Source organism: Hyaena hyaena, unplaced genomic scaffold (assembly GCF_003009895.1).
Source record: "Hyaena hyaena isolate Hyena2069 unplaced genomic scaffold, ASM300989v1 scaffold_315, whole genome shotgun sequence".
Classification (NCBI taxonomy): Eukaryota; Metazoa; Chordata; class Mammalia; order Carnivora; family Hyaenidae; genus Hyaena; species Hyaena hyaena.
This window is the reverse complement of record NW_024080948.1, coordinates 147,070-165,561: the sequence shown is the minus strand read 5'-3', so window position 1 is coordinate 165,561 and position 18,492 is coordinate 147,070. Positions and strand designations below refer to the sequence as shown.

Sequence of the window (18,492 nt, the reverse complement as noted above, 5' to 3'; positions counted from 1 at the left end):
AGGGACCCGCTCTCATGGATGAGATGAACGTGATCTACATTTTGTAGAGTCTACAAAAGACCCAAGGCCTCTCAGAATGTCACAATAAGGGTAGAGGGGGCTTGGATCCCCTGTCCTCTCTCAGCCCTTCTGCAAACATCCACTCTCCCTCAGGGAGCCCTCCACAATTGGCCAGAATGGTGCCCTTCCCCAGCCCTCAACGTGCACTTCGATAACTCCACCTTTCTCAGGATACACCAGGTTGCTGCTGGGTCATAGCATGTCTGCCTTTATTTATTTGTATTGTGTAAACGGTCCCAGGAAGATGGTGAGCCCAGGAAAAGATGCACAACCTGTCAGAGCCTCTGTGTGTGTGTGTGTGTGTGTGTGTGTGTGTGTGTGTCTGTCTGAGTATCCACACGTTCTACATCCTCCCCAGTTCATCTCAGACCCACTCATACAGTCCTGTCCCTGCCGTCTCTTCACCTGCAACCCTCTACCAGGAATTCCTCTTCTTCATCTGTCCAATCCTCCCCATCCTTCAAGGGCTGACTCAAAGTCTGCCTCCTTTGAAATTTTCCTCACCACTCCACTGTCACCATCCCGTCACTGATTGCCTTGAGTTAGATACAGCTCTATCTTGCCTGCCAATGGTTTATGTATTTAAAATTTTTTTTAATGTTTTTTATTTATTTCTAGGAGAGAGAGAGACAGCATGAGCAGGGGAGGGTCAGAGAGAGAGGGAGTCACAGACTCTGAAACAGGCTCCAGGCTCTGAGCTGGCAGTCAGCACAGGGCCCGACGCGGGGCTCGAGCCCACGAACTGCGAGATCATGACCTAGGCGAAAAGTCGGACACTTAACCGACTAAGCCACCCAGGCGCCCCAACTCATTCTCACTCTTAACTGATGTACTCTGCTTCCCAATTCACTGACACACAACACACATCATCTACCCACCTAAATGCATCTATGCCCATATAGTTCCCTCAGTGGATCTTAAGTTTCCACCAAGGGATGCAGCAATGATTAAACNGAGCAGGGGAGGGTCAGAGAGAGAGGGAGTCACAGACTCTGAAACAGGCTCCAGGCTCTGAGCTGGCAGTCAGCACAGAGCCCGACACGGGGCTTGAACCCACGAACCGTGAGATCATGACCTAAGCGAAAGTCGGACACTTAACCAACTAAGCCACCCAGGCGCCCCTGGTTTATGTATTTAATCCTTATCTCCCAGGCACTGAGTCTGATTCACTTGTCAGCCCTGTGGTAGATACTCAGCTTAGGCCAATGGAGATACCGATTGGTGTGTGCATACCTATGTGTGTGTGTGTATGATGTATGTATGTGGTTATGTGCGTATTTATTTCTGTGGATCCTGAGGGGTCTATAGTATGCACTGAATGCATATATTTTGTGTAGCCACTCATTTAGCCATATTATATTCATTGAGTACCTATAACTAGAATTCTGAGTGTTTGGGTTTATCACAAACCTTTGTTTTTACTTACTGTGTGTCTATGGGTATGCAGTTTGTGGGTATGAACCCTGTCAGTGCGCTGTGTATGTTGTACAGGCATTTGGGGCATCTCTGTGATGTGTGTATTTTGTGTGCATTGCGACATGTGAACTGTTGACAATGGTGTGTTATGTCTGTGCAAAAATACAATCTTAAGCATTAGGGACACGGGTTTGGGCCCCAGCTCTGCCACTGATTCCACTTGTATCAGATTCCAAGCAAGTTATCAAACTCTCTGGACCCCAGCTTCCACATTTATAAAACAGGAAAGATAGTACCCATGACCCTAGAAATATATATCTACTAGAGGTCTATCTTGTAGGATGTTGTAAGGATGAAGGATGAGAATTAACCTGTGTAAGGCACCCAGCACAGTGGCAAATGTCAGGTACTGTGGGTTCTATTTTCATGTGTGTGTGTGTGTAAACAAGAATTCTGAACTCAGTGAGTGTCTAACCTGAGCTTCTAGACACCCTCTGCTCCCCATGCAGCCCCTGCTGGAGAACCATAGAGTCTGCAACCTGAGTAAATGTAGAATATAAGTAGATGGAGGAGGGACATGCCCTTGCTGGGATCAGGACTAGGACTCAAAGCGGCTTCGGAGCAGTTTGAACTTGGACTTGTTGTACTTAGTGATGAGGTCCAGTTTGCTGTGGCCCAAGGTCAGCCGCTTCTCATCCCCTGACAGACCATTGCTACTGCCATTGTGATGACCACCTGTCAGGACCCCAGGGAGGCCAGGCTCAGGTCCTTGCCTGGCACCCTGCAATCGATGATACTTGGTAATGAGGTCCAGCTTGCTGTGTCCCAGGGTCAGCCTCTTCTCATCCCCAGAGCCCACTCCAGCCTTTCGAGCAGAGCTTGGTCTGGGGAGACCATTGGGCCCAGGCCCCTCACCCCGGAATGGTCCAAACTTTGTGATGAGGTCCAGCTGGCTGTGGCCCAGGGTCTGTCGTCGCTCATCAGGACCCTGCTTGCCAGCCCTGGCTGAGGAGTTGGCTTCAGGGAGCACTCTGGAGCCCCTAGCCTTGGTGTACTGTACCAAGAGGTCCAACTGGCTGTGGTTTGAGGACAGCCTCTTGTACTCTGGGATTTGATTGCCATGTCTGGGGGAGCCTGACTCAGGGGTACCCCCAGCACCCTGGGTCTGGGGCAGGAGATCCAGCTGGTTGTATCTCTCATTTGGGGACAACCTCCTGTCCTCTGAAGCCTGGTCTCCAGGCCAGAGGGAGCCTGAGTTGGGATTAACCCCAGAATCAGGGCCTCCAGCTTCTCTGGCTCTGGGGAAGGGGACAAGGAGATCCAACTGGCCATGGCTCTGATTCAGAGACACCTTCTTCTCCTCCACTGTCTCCAGGGCTGTGCTAGGTACCCAGCGACTTCGTTGGGGACTAGACTCCTGGCTTCCCAGGAGCCCATTCTCTGGGAGCCGGGACAGGGCTGCAACACCCTGGGGGAAGGGGAGGAGGGGGCGTTGGCGAACAAGCAGAGGTGACCCCACTGCCAGGGTCAGGGGGCTGGCACCATTGTGGTTGAGGGCAGGGGAGGACTGGGACCATGGGGACACCCCCAGCTTGCCTAGATTGGACCTGTAGGGCCCTGTCAGGGAGCCATGGTTAGGGTCTGACAGCTGGCGTTGCAGAGAGGGCTGGCCACTGGCCTCGCGGCGGGCAGGGCCCAAGGATGAGGACCCTATGCCCATGTCACTGCAGCCACCGCCTCCTGGTGGACTGAGGTAAGAGGAGTGGCCCACTAGAGGTGAGCGTTTGATGCTGCTAAGGCTGGTGCTGGAGGGTGAGGAGGATGCTGGGCTCGACACACCGGGCCGGAAGCCCAGGGCCACCGTGGGAGGACACAGTGCCCTGGGAGGTATGGGATCCTCACCACCGCAGAAGCCCTCCACAGGCCGAGACTCGGCATACAGACAGCGGAACTCCCGGTCAAAGTCTTCCACAATGCGGCCCCTCAGCTGCAGCACCATGCTAGTGTGGGCCTGGCTGCAAAGCCAGGTGAAGCTGAGGACGGAAGGTCAAGGTCAGAAGGCAAAGTGCAGGACCCAAAGTGCAGGGGTCATAACCCAGGGAACATACCAAGACAACTCCACCACCATTAAGACCCAAGTGAGGGGACAGAGCTCTGACTTCAGAGTCTGTGCTAGTCCTAACTCAGAGGACTTGGACACATGGTTTCCCATCTCGGGGCCTCAACTTCCCCATCTGTAAAATGGACTGGGGGCAAGAGTTCTTGGAGTCCCTCTAGTTCTGAGATGCATATATGCCAAAGACACTAAAGTAATATTTCCACAGAGTGAGGTCCTCCAGGGCGCAGTGGAGGGCTGTCTTTCCCCCCACACATGCCCTAAGACCCGCACAATGCCTGGCACTTGGTAGCTGCCTAGTCCATGTTGCAAGGGTTGGGTGGATGAAGGTAAATTCAAGCTGCCAGATCCCAGGTGCCCTCACCAGCCAGTAGTACAGCCCCGGCCCCTCTCTCCCTGTTCCAGGTGCTCACCTGTAGCTGCCTGCCACCACCTGCTCACAGTCGATGATCACAAACTTCTCCAGGGCCTGGCCCGTGAAGCGGCGGCCAGCCTTGCTGCAGTACGTGTCCCCATATGTGCTCCGTACACGCATGTTCTGGGCCAAGGAGGTAGGTAGGTTGGGTAGTAACCTTGAGAGAATGGGGCTCAAGCCACATCTAAATCCCATGCTGTCTCTAACCTTAAACAGCTAAGGAAACTCAGTCGCCCGCTCCCATTGACCCCCCCCCAGTGCTTACTGACCCTTCTGCCCTCCTTGACGCCCCCACCCCCACCCCGGTTACTGCCCCTGTCCCTCACTGACCGGCAGGTGCCCCCCATTGAGGTCCATCTTGTAGCACATCTCCAGGAAGTGCCTTAGGTGCTCCTGAGCCAAAAGCAGGTAAACGGGGACACCACGCCGGCTCGAGGCCTCCATGAGGTCACATAGAAGCTCCATGTCAGTGAATACATCCATCACGACAGCTACCACCTGGAGGATGTAGGAACAAGTTCAGCCCTGCCCAGGATATTGCCCAGCCCAGGAGTGGGGACTGAGGTCCCAGGAAAAGAGAACTAGGCTTAAGATCAGGAGGCCAGAACCTGTAAGAACATCTGGACTGGAAGGACTTTTAGCAACAACCTAGCTCAGAGGTTCTTCACTTAGACTTGGGGGAGAGGGGGTTCCACTGTGTTGAATGCCCAAAATATGTTTGAAAGCTTCTGTGTGCATATTTCTGGGGACAGAGGGTTTATCTGTCATAAGCTCCTCAAAGATATCTGTGGGGAGACCTAGGCCCAGAGTAGGGAAGGAGTCAGGAGCAGAGCCCAGACCTCGACTCCCAGCATAGGCCCTCATACTCTCCCACTAGCTCCAGCCCTAGCGCTGTTGAAGGCTCCCTCCTCAAGAATTAGAGCTGCAAGCCAGTTACTGGGGACTTCAAGCCATTTTCCAGACCTACCTCAGTTTCCCTGCAAAGCTACAGAGGTCTAGTGTGGTATCTTATACCCACAGACTCCCTCACATCTACCCACACCAAGTGGGACCAAGTTTTCTGCTCAGTTGAGGGACTGGGGCTTGTGGTCTCCTCATATAATGGACTGCCTCAGAGCAGCCCTGAAACCTCCCCCCCACCCCACCATCAAGCCCCCAACTGCCCCTTCTTCCTTTTGCATCTATCTGCTGTGAGAACTGCCTCTCCTCATCCAGACTGAGGCAAGAGGTGCAAAGCACTCCAGCTCTGGAGCCAGACAGAACTGGGTTCAAATCTGCACTCTGCTACTTCCTAGTGACAGGACCTTGGGTGAGTTTCTTCACCTCTGTGAACCCCAATTTCCTCATCTGTTAAATGGAGATAATGATAACTACAGCTCATAGTTATGGGGAATTCAGTGTGAAAATACTCAACACACAACAGAAGCTCAATAAATGTTCCTGTCCTGCTGCCTGCTTAACAAACAAGGACGTTGGCCCACAGGAAAAGGAAGCCCTTCCCAAGGTTATTCTGAGAGTCAGTGACAGCCCAGAGTGGAAGTCTGGCTCCTGGCCCAGAGGTGGAGGGTCTAGATGAGGAGGCAAGGTGCTAGAGGGTGCCATGGAGGAGGCAAGGTGCTGCCATGGCACAGGCCTGGCTGAGGGTGGAGGGGAACAAGGTCAGGTAAGAAAGATCAAAGGGGCAGGGGTGACAACAGCAGCCACCTTACTAATAACCCCATTCCCAGTGCTAATCAGGCCTGGCCCTCCCCTGCCTGGGGCACAGGCAGGTTTGCCAAGGAGGTTCTGGAGGTACCTGGGAGATCCCAGCATGCTGGCTTCTGATCTCTGTAGCAGGCTACTCCCCCAGAAAAAGACACTGAGTCTAACCCACATCAAATCCTTCCTGGGGTTATCTGATCCATTCCCCTGCCTCCTGAGTCGGAGGCCAGGGCTCAGGAATGAAGCTTTGTTAGTCTGTGGCTGAAGCCTTCACAGGTACCAATCACCGGACCTGCTCTCCTCCCCTGTTTCTCTTTCTCCTGAGCCTCAGTTTCCTATTCCTGAGCCCAGAAGCCTCCGCCCCTCTTCCCTTTTGGTGCAGAACTAACAGTCCAGCCCTCAAATGCCATGCTGAGACCCTGGCACCAGTGCCCTCTTTGCCTGTCTCAGGCCCAGCTGGAGATGCAGTATAGGAGGGGGGAGGTGCAGCTGGGGATATGCACCAAGAGGCAGGGCCGAGCCAGGGTCCAAGGCCTGAGTCAGGGCCCCTTTCTTTCTCCCTGAGCTCTATTTCGCCAGCTAACTTTACCTTCCTGAACAAGTTCCAGCCTCTCTCTGGCCTCAGTTTCCTCCTCAGTAAGTCAAGGGGGTGACTCAAATGTTCATCAAGATAGGACTTCTTAGTTTGGGATCATAAACTCTTCAAGAATCTAATGGAGGCATGGACCCTCTCCCCAGAAAGATTCAGAGAGGACCCCTCCCAGAAATTTCCCCAATTCTGCATGTATTTTTAGGGTGTTTGGTGAGTAATGTTCTTGAGTGCCAAGGGATTACCAAAGTAAGTAAAACAGATGCCCACCCTCTAGGAGCTTGTGATCTGATAGAGGCCAGAGAGTCTAGTTCCAGTGCTGCCCCAAGCTGCTTCATATGGCATTGGGTTGGTCTCTTTCCCTCCCCAGGCCTCAGTTTACACATCTGTGGAATGAAAGTCTGAAGATATAAGGCCCTTACCGTGCGGGCCTGGCTGAAGAGAAAACGCAGAAGGTCCTTGATGTTCTTGGCCTTGTCCCGCTGGAAGTGGACCACTGCCTGGGTGGGGCTGAAGCCTGTGGCCTGTGGAACCTCAGGCCAGCCCAAGTCCAGGTCTGGGGGGTCTACATCGGAGGCCATTGGGAAGTAAGTGCCTGAGGTGATTTCAGAGAGCAGGCTGAGGCGGTCAGGCCCTGAGGCCTCCAGTCCTTGCGCCTCACTGAGCTCAGGGCCCCCATGCACATGGCTGGTCATGTAGTCCACGTCCAGAGCACTCAGGAAGGGCAGCTCTCGCTCCTCAGAGATGACCCGCAGGTAGGCAGCCTCGCCCCGCTCCAGGAGGGCGTCGGCCGCCAGCCGGGCAGCCTCACTGTGCTGCAGCACCAGTGGTGAGGCCTCCCGCCACCATGGCCGCTTCAGTTCCTCCACCCGGCCCCGCAGGGGTCCTGCCATGCCCTGGGCCCCCGTGTCTCCAGGCCCCAGGCCTCCAAACATTCCTGCCCACCCGGCAGCCCTCACCCTCCAGTAGGCTCCATGGCCTGCACCCTGGGCTGGCTGCAGCAGGAAGAAGATACCGATAGAAGCACCTCCTGCCTGCCTGCCCTGTATGTGCCAGGGCCTCCAACACGTTGCCACCCTAAGTCAGAGCCATGCTCCGCCCCATTGCCCCTGGCCTCTGGAACCTGTTGGGTCAGCCTCACCTGTCTGCCTGCTGTTGAGACTCGCCCGCTCAGGGAAATGGCAGTGCCAGGCCCTTAGCACACACTCCTGCCCACCCCAACCCTGGCCCCACCCCAGCATCACCCGCCCCAGGCCCACCAGGCTCCCAGCAAGTTTTTCCAAACCCTGACCTTCCAGAGCCCCCATAGAAATCAGACTATGGTCCAGAGAGGCCTGGGCCTGCACAGACACACACATGCACACACACACACGCATACACACCAGGTGGATAAATGACTCAAGACACCGAGATAAAGATATGAACACACAAGTAGACAGGCTGACATGTCATACGCAGACCATATGTTTCAATCAAACCCGTGTGGACTGACCCAAGTGCTAATTCAGAGACGAGCCATAAGCCTAACCATACTATGGTGGATAACACAAGCCTTGGCACACCTGCATACAGACCCTAAATAAGAACTGAACAGGGCATCACACAGAACTGTCAAGGACACCAACACCTATCCAGGTGTCCGCCATCCAGGCCCCTCTGCTCCCATGATGGCTTTGCCACTCTCTACCTCTGTAAGTGTAACACTCACAGTCCCCTGCCCAGCCCCTACCCTGGCTCTGAGCCCATCCTCCAAGGATCTCGAGCAGTGGCTTTTACCTTAGTCCCCAGGAACAGCTGGTGAGGGTTAAAATACTGATCCCCAGGATCCACCCATCTGAGATTCAAATCCAGAAAGTCTAAGTAACCTTCTGAAGCCTGCTGTTTTACAAGTACCCCAGTGTACTTGGGACAGTGGACCCAGGCCCATCCCTGAGAAATGCTGTTCCACACGGCTTGGCTTGGTGTGGGCCACACCACATTCTTCCTCCCCACCTCAGGAGCTGGGTATTAAATGATTAGTATGAAAGCTTGTTTTAGAGGATGGGGGCCCACTGCAAGGTCAGGAGGCAAACAGAGCAGACACGTTTCTGTTCTCTGCCCCTAACAAGGGCCACGGTACCAGAGTCCTCAGTAGCATGAGTGAGAAGCTTTTCTCTGGAGAAGAGGGGTCAGTAGATGGCAGTTAGTTAGGGAGGCAGCCCAGGCAGAAGTGGTCACAACAGTGCACAATGCCAGCTCAAGTTACCACCCTTCTAAGGAGGGACAAGGTCCAATGAGGATGGCCTGGAGAACGGAGACTTAACACTGTGTCTCACAACCCTGTATAATACTGATTACACTTGCTTTATCTGGTCTGTGATCATGATCAGACCAGACACAGGTCCTTCTATGTCCAGAGTTTCACACAGGGCCTGACACATTCATGGCAGGGTGCAGAGGGATTTAGGGGTTCCCATGTTGAGCTGGGCCCTGGGACTGAAGATGAATGGGGCTGGGGCTTTGTCTTTGAGGAGTCTAGGAGTGAGGCCCCCAGGAGTCAGGGTAAGGCCAAGAGGTGAGATGCTGGGCCATTCCATCCCATTCCAGAGGCAGGGGCAGACACTGGAACACCAGGTGCTCTAAGGAAGTCCTTCTGTGGTGGTGGTGCATGAAAGGTAGGAAGTTAGGTGAACAGAGCCAGACCATGGGAGGGTAATGAGCTGTAGGGGTAGCCAAGGAGGCAGGGCCCTCATTAGGGTCTTATCTCCAGATTTGTTTAGGGGGAGAACCGGGCCCTTATCTGGGTTGGAGAAGTGTTCCTGGGAAGGGAGGCTGCGTGTTTCTGTGTTGCTGAGTTCCTGTGTTTATCCCTCAATGTTTACACATCTATCTGATGATATGTATTGCTGGCTATCTTTATAAAAAGGTTTTTAATTGTGGGAAAAGACATATAAAGTTTACCATCTTAACCATTTTTAAATATACAGTTCAATGGAATTAAATGCATTCATTGTTGTGCAATCATCACCCACCAGGACTTTTTCATCTTCCCCAGTTGAAACTCTGTACCCTTAATTAAACACCAACTCCCCATTCCCTCCTTTCCTCCAGTCTCTGGTAACCACCACTCTTTCTTTTTTTTTTTTTAATGTGTACTTATTTTTGAGAGAGAGAAAGAGAGCGAGTGAGCAGGGGAGGAGCAGAGAGAGGGGACTAGAGGATCCCAAGCGGGCTCCAATGTGGGACTCAAACCCATGAACTGTGAGATCATGACCTGAGCCGAAGTCAGACACTTAACCGACTGAGCCACCCAGGTGCCCCACCACCACCCTACTTTCTGACTCTATGAATATGACTACTCTAAGCATCTCATCTCAGCAAAATCAAACAGTATTTGTCCTTTCATGACTGGCATATTTCACTTAGCATAAGGTCCTTAAGGTTCATCCATGTTGTGTCAGAATTTCCTTCTTTTTTAAGGCTGAATAATATTCATTGTGTGTATATACCACATTGTTTATCTATTCAACAACTGATGGACACTTGGGTTGTTTCCACCTTTTGGTTATTGTGAATAATGCTGCTTAAACACAGGTGTACAAATTTAGCTCTAGATTTTTGTATTAGATTTTTTTTTTTTAAAGTAAGCTCTATGCCCATTGTGGGGCTTGAACTCACGATCCTGAGATCAGGAGTAACATGCTCTACAGACTGAGCCAGCCAGACACCCCTAGATTCTATTTTTGTAAGAAAAAAAACAACACTGAATATCAGTAATTTCATATGGTTCAACTCATATATATACATATGCCCATACATAACTGTACCTGTGCATGTAATGTACATGTACATGCTATCTGTGATGATTGTGTGTCTGCGTGGCTGTCTTTAAACATCTAGCCGTATGTCCTTGTGTATTTACCTGTGTCTGCACGTGTGGGTGAAGATCTGTTTGTGTGCATGTGTGACTGGGCAACAGGGGAGGTCTTTGACCCTAACTCTGCAGTGCGGTACTGGGTGTGCGTACAGGGAGCTCAAGTGAGAGAGGCAGAGATGGGAAGACAATGAATTAAAGTGGAAAGAGCTCCAAAGTATCCCTGACATGCTGATAATGGAAGCATGTAAATCAAATCCCCCAGGTGGCAAGACTAGCCCCTCCCAATGGGCTGAATGGGTGAAGGGCAACCGGAGGGTAGACAAGTATATCCTGGCCTCAGGGCTGGGCCTGGGCCGGACACCCAGAGTGGCAGAAGCCATACAGATAGCAAAGCCCGGACCCTGGCAGCAGTGTGTTGCCACAGGCCACTTAATAACTGTTATTAAAAGGACGAAAAATATTTTCCTGTCCCGGGGATGTGTCAGGCGCCTGTCTGGCATCATTCTGCCATCCCGGGGGCCACTTCACCTGGTCTGTTGTCTCTTATAAGCCAGGTGGCGCCTGGGCTGATAATTGTCGTGTGGGGATGGTCGGAGTCCATCAGGTGCAGGTGGCTCTGACGCCAACACTGTCGCGTACCTTTTATGTGGCACTTCTGGGTCAGCTGAGACAATATTCCTGGGAGGAGCAGCCAGAGAGAGTAGGAGAGCCAGGTCTGCTCAAATCCCTTGCATCAAGGCAAAGTGACCTGAGAGCTAGAGACACAGGAATAAGCGGTGAACATATTAAAGGATGAGGAAGACTCCAAGATGTGCAGAAGGACATTCGGGGCTGGAGGACTAGAGGGGCAAGAGCACGGGCTGCTAAAGGGAGAAGGGGGCTGTGGTGCGGGGAAAGGGCTGCCAGAAAGGCCTCTGAAGCCACACCCTGAAGAGGGCCTTTCTGAATTGCTGGCTCTCATTATCCAGACGATGGTGCAAGGTTGGCAAGATTCCTAGAGTGGTATTTTAGGAGAACTTATGAAACAGCCCCCCGGGGGAGAGTGGCCTGAAGCACCAGACTCACAGAAAGAACCCAGATGGGTGTGGTTCCCTGTTCCTGAGCACCTCGCAGGCCTTCAGGAGGTCCCACTGGGTCTGGCGCTTAATGAGCAAATCGAACAATCACAACTCTGAGTCACAATGGTTTAATCTGTCAAATGGGACCAATGTCACCTCCTTCACTGGGTTTTTGTGAGGAATAAATGGGCTGTTCTTTTATATATATATTTTTTGAGTTTGTTTATTCCTTTTGAGAGAAAGTGCAAGTGAGGGAGGGGCAGAGAAAGAAGGAGAGAGAGAATCCCAAGCAGGTTATACACTGTCAGCATAGAGCCCAATGTGGGGCTTGAACTCACGAAGCTGTGAGATCATGATCTGAGCCAAAATCAAGAGTCAGACCTTAACCGACTGAGCCACCCAGGCGCCCCATAAATGGGCTATTTTGTAGCAAGTGCATGACTAAGAGGAGTAGTAGTAGTTCAGTACATGCTGGATTCTAGAGCTTTATCAGGCCGTGAAAGGGCAGGGGCTCGAGCAGAGGCCTGAAGCAGCGACCAGAGGAGTTCCCTCAGTCTGTCTCAGACCCTTTCTAGACCAAAGGCTGGCCCTGAATGTGAACATGGCCCTCGGGCCATGTCAGTGGAGTGTGGCTCTGAGATTTGGCCTTTTATTCCAGCTCACAGGAGACAAGATCCTCTCTTCACACTCCATACACAGATAAGCATTCTGAATGGCAGGCAGATCACAAGAATGAGAATTTGGGCATTCTATTTTGCACAGGTGGCCGTGTTTGGGGTCTGGACTACAGACACTGTGATGATGAGGTCTCGCTTCCCTCAACCTCCCATGACCCATTCATCCACCTTATCCCATCCAATTGTTTGATACTTGTTCTTACCCCTGTTTCTGTAAGGGTGAGGGGGAATTCCTACTCTACTTTCCTGGAAGGAAAGTGAGAGAGGACCGCCCCCTCTTTTCTCTTCACTCACTCTTCCTCTCCAAAGAAGGAATGGCTTGTCTGGTGGCTTAGAAGGAGTTGGGCTCCAATCTTTTGCCCTGCCCCAGCCCTCTTTCTTTCTCTCTTTGATTCTGCTGTAGGTAAAGGTAGCATATTCTTCATTCATCTGAATGGCAAACTTCCAGAGGAGGTTCTGCCCCTGTAATGGGGTGGGAGAGGTCTGCTCTTTCTGGGGGTGGAGGTATGTTTAGTTTTAGGATATTAACAAGCCCATTTGGCCAGAGAGTGAAAGTTACATTCTCCAATCAGCTTGTCAGAAATACTGGTAAAAATGCTGTTTTCATGTCTGTCTGTCTCTTAGGTCTTTTTTTTTTTTTTAATGTTTATTTATTTTAGAGAGAGAGGTAGTAAGCATGAGCAGGTGAGGGGACAGAGGATCTGATGCCGGCTCTGTATTGAAAACAAAGAGCTCGATATGGAGCTCGAACTCACAAATGGTGAGATCATGATCTGAGCCGAAGTCGGACGCTCAACCAACTGAGACAGGCAGGTGCTCCTGTCTCTTAGGTCTTATTTCTCAATTCATTTTGAACTTGGGAGAGGAAGAAAAAGATATTATCTAATGGCCTCTTAAGCCCCCACCATTATGGGTCTAGCCACCTCACCCTCCCTGTCCTATCCCATCCCCTCCTCTCCCTCTGTCCATCTAGTTCACCCAACATGTACTTAATGCCTCCTTTAAGCCAACATTGTGGGCGCAAAGGTGAGTAAGACTTGGTCTCTGCCCTGAAGGAATTAATAGTTTAGTGGGGAAGGCAGATTCATAAATAATTATAAGCCACAGGCATATGCTTTGGGGTTTACAGCTCATGACCCATTCTGGAACCTTAGAGGAAGCATGTCTCCACCCCCACCCCTCCATCCCCAACTAGGGTACAGCCCTGTGGCAGGCTTTTTCTCAGATGGTGACTGGGAGGTGAAGGAGCCATTTCTGGACAGGGAGATAAAATTAAGGAAGAAACAAGCCAGCACAGGTCTATGGTTCTGGTTCCCAACTGTAAAACCATGAGTGTGCCTCTCAGGGCCTCAGCCTCCCATGTGTCAAGTCAGAAGGCAGGGCTGGAGGTCTCCAAGTCTCTTCTAGCACTTACATATTCCATCACTTCCCCCCCGCCCCCATCGTTATTATAGGTCAGTACTTTAAGACTCCTTTCTAGGAATTCTCCATTCAGGATCTCTAGAACCTTTTCTCCCCTCAATAGACAGATGGTAGATTTGTGTGTGGTGCGGGGAGGGGACGCCCTCGACCTGGGAAGGGTCTAGGTCCTGGGCTCACCAGCATGGCTCAAGGGAAGTCTCCTGGAAGCCACAGAGGATTTGCGATGGCTGGTTAACACTGGCACAGGAGTGAGTGGGTAGAAGATCATGGCCAGGACCTGCGGTCTGGCTTACCCTCCCTAAGGCCAAACCAGTGATGCAGTGGGCGAGGCATAGTGGGATTCTGTGGGAAGGCTAGAAACAGACAGAACCAGGGCAACAAGTAGAGAGGGGGCTGCTCCCAAAGGAAGAATTCAAACACCTGGAGACTCTCCACAAACCTGTCAGCTCTTCTTCCTTTCCCCTTCACCCCAATGACCGATAAACTCCAGGTTCTCTGGGCGTCAAGACCAGCATGAGCTGGTCCTTTCCTGCTCAGCCCTCACCTGAGAAATCCCTTGTCCCCATCCGTACTCCAATCTCTGGTCACAGGAAAAGGTTCCCTCCTCCCCTCCAAAGCCAGGCCCTTGTTAAGACCAGACCTCCACTTTCAGAGAGATCTTGTAATTCCTAACATTTATGGGAAGTTTCCTACTCCACCAGGTGCTTTATATTTACTTCAGGTCCTCCTCACCTTCCATGCACATCTTCAACATTTTTCTGTGCTGAAAATACCTTAGTGCTTACCATGCTCTCCTAACTCCTGCCCATTTTTTCTCCATTTCTTTTCAGCTAGGCACTTATCAAGATACCCTGCCTTCTTAACCCTTTGCAATGTCTGCATTCTCTCAAAAATCTTGCTCTGGAATAGTCTAAAGCCCTTAAGCCTCATTCACTTACTCCCTGGCCCCTGTTCTGCAGGATACAGCATTAAAAGCCTCCTCCTTCTGGAAGCTCTCCTCTCCCCTGGCTTCTACCCCAGTCTCTACTTCCTATGCTGGTTCTTGTTCTTCCAACCTTAACCCCAGCCCCCCAGAATGCTTTCTCCCACACTGACCCCAGTTCCTGGTCAGCCCTCTACATTTTCACTTCTGGGAGCTCATACATTTTCATTATTTTAAGTGCCCCTTCTATACCCAAGACAAGGCCAAAGCCCTTAGGCCCTCTATCCTAATCCTCTCCTGAGGTTCAGCCCCTCCCTATGCCCTTGCTCTCCCTGGGGCACCTTCCACCAGACCCGCTCCCATACAGACATAACCAACACACACCAAAAGCAATGGAGACAGCTCGAAAGACAGGAGACTGTTCAGCTTTGCTACCAAGTCACCTTGCACCAATTAGTGGCTGCTTCTTAGTGAACCTGTTCCCCTATTGCATGGTGTGGGCAATAATCTCTGCCCTGTCTATCCCACAGGATAATGTAATTAGCACTTGGAAAAAACAAAATACAGAGGCTTCTTCTTTTTGAGTTTCCCTCTTCTGCCCGACATTGCCATCTCCTGGCTCCCAGGAAAGCTCTATGCTGCTTTCTTCAGGCCCCAAGTGCAGGGAGGCATCAAGTCTCGATGATTTCTTCAAACTCTTTCTGGAGTTTGAATTTCCCTTTAGTTTTTCAAGTTCATTTATTTTGAGAGAGAATGAGTGCGAGCAGGGGTGGGGTAAAGAGAATCTCAAGCAGGCTCCATGCTGTCAGCACAGAGCCGGACACTGGGCTCAATGCCATGAACCGTGAGATCATGACCTGGGCGGAAACCAGGAGTCAGCTGCTCAACCGAGCCACCCAGGCGCCCCCCAACTTCCCTTTGAATTCCTACAATCACCCACCAGGCCCTCAAGCCTAGCTGGCTAGTTCCTGACTTGGAGCCTTGCACACCACCGAACATCTCCATTCCCATCAGGTCACTGTCCTGAGAATGCCAGATGATGCGTTATCGAGGCTACCCCCCCCCCCCCCGTTCATGGCCCCACCCAGCTCTGCAATCTTTTCTTAGCAAACCACTCAGCTGGCCCACTTGAGTCTAAAGAGCTTCCTAGTCTGTGCCTTCCCCTGGGCAGCTCATTTCTTGTTTTACTTTCCACCTACTTAAACTTTGCCCATCCTTACGTCCTGACTCCCTTCAAGGCTTTTCTGATGTCTAACCCCCTTGTTCTGACTTTTCCTGTTAGTATGTCCTCACAAAAAACACACGTGGCTGGAATACTGCTTAAGGTTTCCTTTTACTTTTTTAAATTGTAGCACAACTGCTCCTTTCCCCATCTGGTATTCCTTTACTCAAACCAAACGCACTGGACTCGGGTCGCAGAACCACCTGAGTCTGCATGCAGGGTAAATCTGGTCCCCCCTAAGCTTCATGCAGTTTCCCTCAATGGTAATAAGAGTTTAGCAACACTTACCTCACAGATTTGTCACTGAGGATTAAAAGTGGTAACACGTGAAAATACCAAGCAGTATCTAAGACAAAAACAGAAATGGAAAAGATACTGGCTGGATTGTGACCATGGCTTTGATCTCAGCTTGATGTAAAAAAGAGTGATTATTTATGGTTCTCAAACTTCTGGGCAAAACTGAAATCTCACAGGTACTATTCACAGCATTGTTTGGTTGTTTCTCACTTAAAACCCATATAGTATGTTCTTCTCTGAAGAATAAACTATTCTGACAAAAAAGTGTACTTCCTTTTATGTGACAATGGGACCTATATAACCTTGACTCCCATTTCTGCCTTTGATTGCCAGGAAGCTCAGAGCACGGTTTTATACTCTGTTGTAGATTTCCTCACTGATCTGTGGGAGGCAGTGTGGGATGGGGAAAGAACAAGGGCCCTGGGGTTGGAAGATGTGGACTGGGGCACCCTGGGCCCCTTCTTCCTCTGTCTGGATGACTCTCCAGGTCTCTCTGAGCCTTAGTCCCCTCATCTGTGTAAAGGGGATAAGAACGATGAGGATGCCTATTTTTCACAGGACTGCTGTGAGAAAATGCATTAAAACCACTTTCTAAATTACCCAAAAAAAATCCTATGAAAGTTGGTTATTAGCAGCACAGGTTTTTTTCTTTAACTTTTTTTATTTTTTAAATGTTTATTTCTGAGACAGAGCATAAATGGGGGAGAGGCAGAGGGGGGGACACAGGATCTGAAGCAGGCTCCAGGCTTTGAACTGTCAGCACAGAGTCTAATGTGGGACTCGAACTTGTGAACCGCGAGATGATGACCTGAGACAAAGTCAGACACTTTACTGAAGCACCCAGGCACCCCTACCTTTTTTAAATTTTTAATTCTAATTTTATTTTTAAATTTTAAAAAAATGTTTATTTTTGAGAGAGAGAGAGAGTGTGAGCAGGGGAGGTGCAGAGAGATGGAGACACAGATTCCGAAACAAGCTCCAGGCTCTGAGCTGTCAGCACAGAGCCCGATGGAAGGCTTGAACTCGTGAACCACAAGATCATGACCAAAGTAGGATGCTTAACCAACTGAGCTCCCAGGAGCCCCTTTAATTTTTATTTTTGAGAGTGAGTGAGTGCTGAGTGAGGAGAGAGGGGAAGAGGGTGAGAGAGAATCTTAAACTGGCTCCATGTTCAGAGTGGAGCCTGACTCAAGGGCTCAATCCCACAGCCTTGGGATCAAGGCCTGAGCCAAAATCAAGAGTCCAATGCTCAACCTACTGAGCCACCCAGGCACCCTTAGCAGCATAGGTTTTCTGACATGAATATTTCCCTTCCCCACCTCCTAATACTTGCACCTTATCTTTTAAACTTTGTTCTAATCATTTTGCAGTTTTACTATAACTGTGTCTCTTAATTTGCTGTGAAGAAGTATACAGAGTACAAATAAATGACAAAATTATTTCTAGAGAGCATTCTCCCTAAGGTCAAGAAACGTCCTTCACTTGTTTTGTATAATAACAATTTACAGTAGAAAAACATGTAGCTACAGGGGTGCCTGGCTGGTCCAGTCCATAGAGTGGGTGACCCTTGGTCTCGGGGATCATGAGTTTGAGCCCTACGCTGAATGTAGAGATTACTGAAAGAGAGAGAGAGAGAGAGAGAGAGAGAGAGAGAGAGAAAGAAAGAAAGAAAGAAAGAAAGAAAGAAAGAAAGAAAGAAAGAACGAACGAACGAACATGTAGCTACAGAAAGAACACTTAGCTCTCATCCCTATGCCAACGGAGGTACTTTGTACTGAACTGTTAAAATAAGCTGAACTGTGGGTCAGAGAATGATCCAGAAAGAGACTTTTTGTTGAGCTTGTACTAATAATGACTGATGATCTAGTAATTCATTCCTTCTTTCACTTATCAAAGCTTATTCTGATGCCTACCATGAGCCAGGCACTCCTGGGGCACTAGGAAAATAAAGGTGACAAACACCGTGCCCACTCTGAGGGAGCTCACAGAGCAGGATGGAAGGTGTATATGTAAAAACTAGTTTCTACCTGGGACAGACAAGGTAGGATAGGGGGGTGGGTATTTGAGGACACACAGGATTTCTCTAGGCTGAAGAGGAAACAAGGATTCCAGGTAGAGGAAACATAAACGGTGGTCTCTTCAGGTGACCCCGAGTGGTTGTTTCCTCAGAGAAGAAATGAGTTAGAGACTCAGAAACAAGCACAAGTCAAAGCAAGAAGCACTGCGGCCTCCAGGAGCCTCAATTTTACCTTGAGGGGATGGGGGTTGTGTAGTCGGTGAAAGATGCCAGACAATCAGGAAGTGAGGGCTTCGGGACATCCCCAACATGATAGATCCAATTTGGCTCTTTAAAACACAGTTCCATATTACACACTGCAGTGTTTGGTGATTACTCATCCTATGGAGATGGGACATGGCCCTACAAACCAGGACCATCTGCTGCTGGAGGTATTCATAAACAGCCTGTATGAACATAGGCCAACTGGGATGCTGAGACAGGGAGTCAAGTTCTGGACCAGAGCTGGACTAAGTGACCTCTAAAGTTTCTTCTAAATCTGCAATTCCGTGATTATCAAGCAAGCCCAGTAGCTGAACTGGTGCTGTGGGCTGGGATCTGTGGCTAGGGAGCTGCCCTGGGCAGAAAATGGGTTAAGGCTCAAATAACTTTTATATATGAATTAATGTGTGGAGTTGGGAGCCAAAATCTGTTCCATTAATTTTTCCATCCATTCCAGGAGCAG

General features: G+C 50.3%; 1 protein-coding gene across 1 annotated transcript; it reads right to left on the bottom strand.

Annotated features, from left to right (window-relative positions):
• Positions 1-1,171: 1,171 nt before the first annotated feature.
• FAM83C (family with sequence similarity 83 member C) lies at positions 1,172-7,319 on the bottom strand. Its single transcript, XM_039248743.1, has 4 exons — positions 6,720-7,319; positions 4,338-4,505; positions 4,006-4,130; positions 1,172-3,509 (listed from the first exon to the last, which is right to left on the bottom strand). Exons 1-4 carry the CDS (start codon positions 7,230-7,232, stop codon positions 2,075-2,077), a joined length of 2,241 nt encoding a protein of 746 aa, XP_039104674.1. The 5' UTR covers positions 7,233-7,319; the 3' UTR covers positions 1,172-2,074.
• Between the last annotated feature and the right edge of the window lie 11,173 nt (positions 7,320-18,492).

Bases quoted from the DNA above. Each gene is read 5' to 3' on its own strand.
- FAM83C (XM_039248743.1), bottom strand. From the start codon at position 7,232: ATGTTTGGAGGCCTGGGGCCTGGAGACACGGGGGCCCAGGGCATGGCA. The intron at 4,506-6,719 runs GTAAGGGCCTTA...TACATCCTCCAG, and splicing joins TCTTCAGCCAGGCCCGCACG to GTGGTAGCTGTCGTGATGGA. The intron at 3,510-4,005 runs GTGAGCACCTGG...TTCCGTCCTCAG, and splicing joins GTGGTGGCAGGCAGCTACAG to CTTCACCTGGCTTTGCAGCC.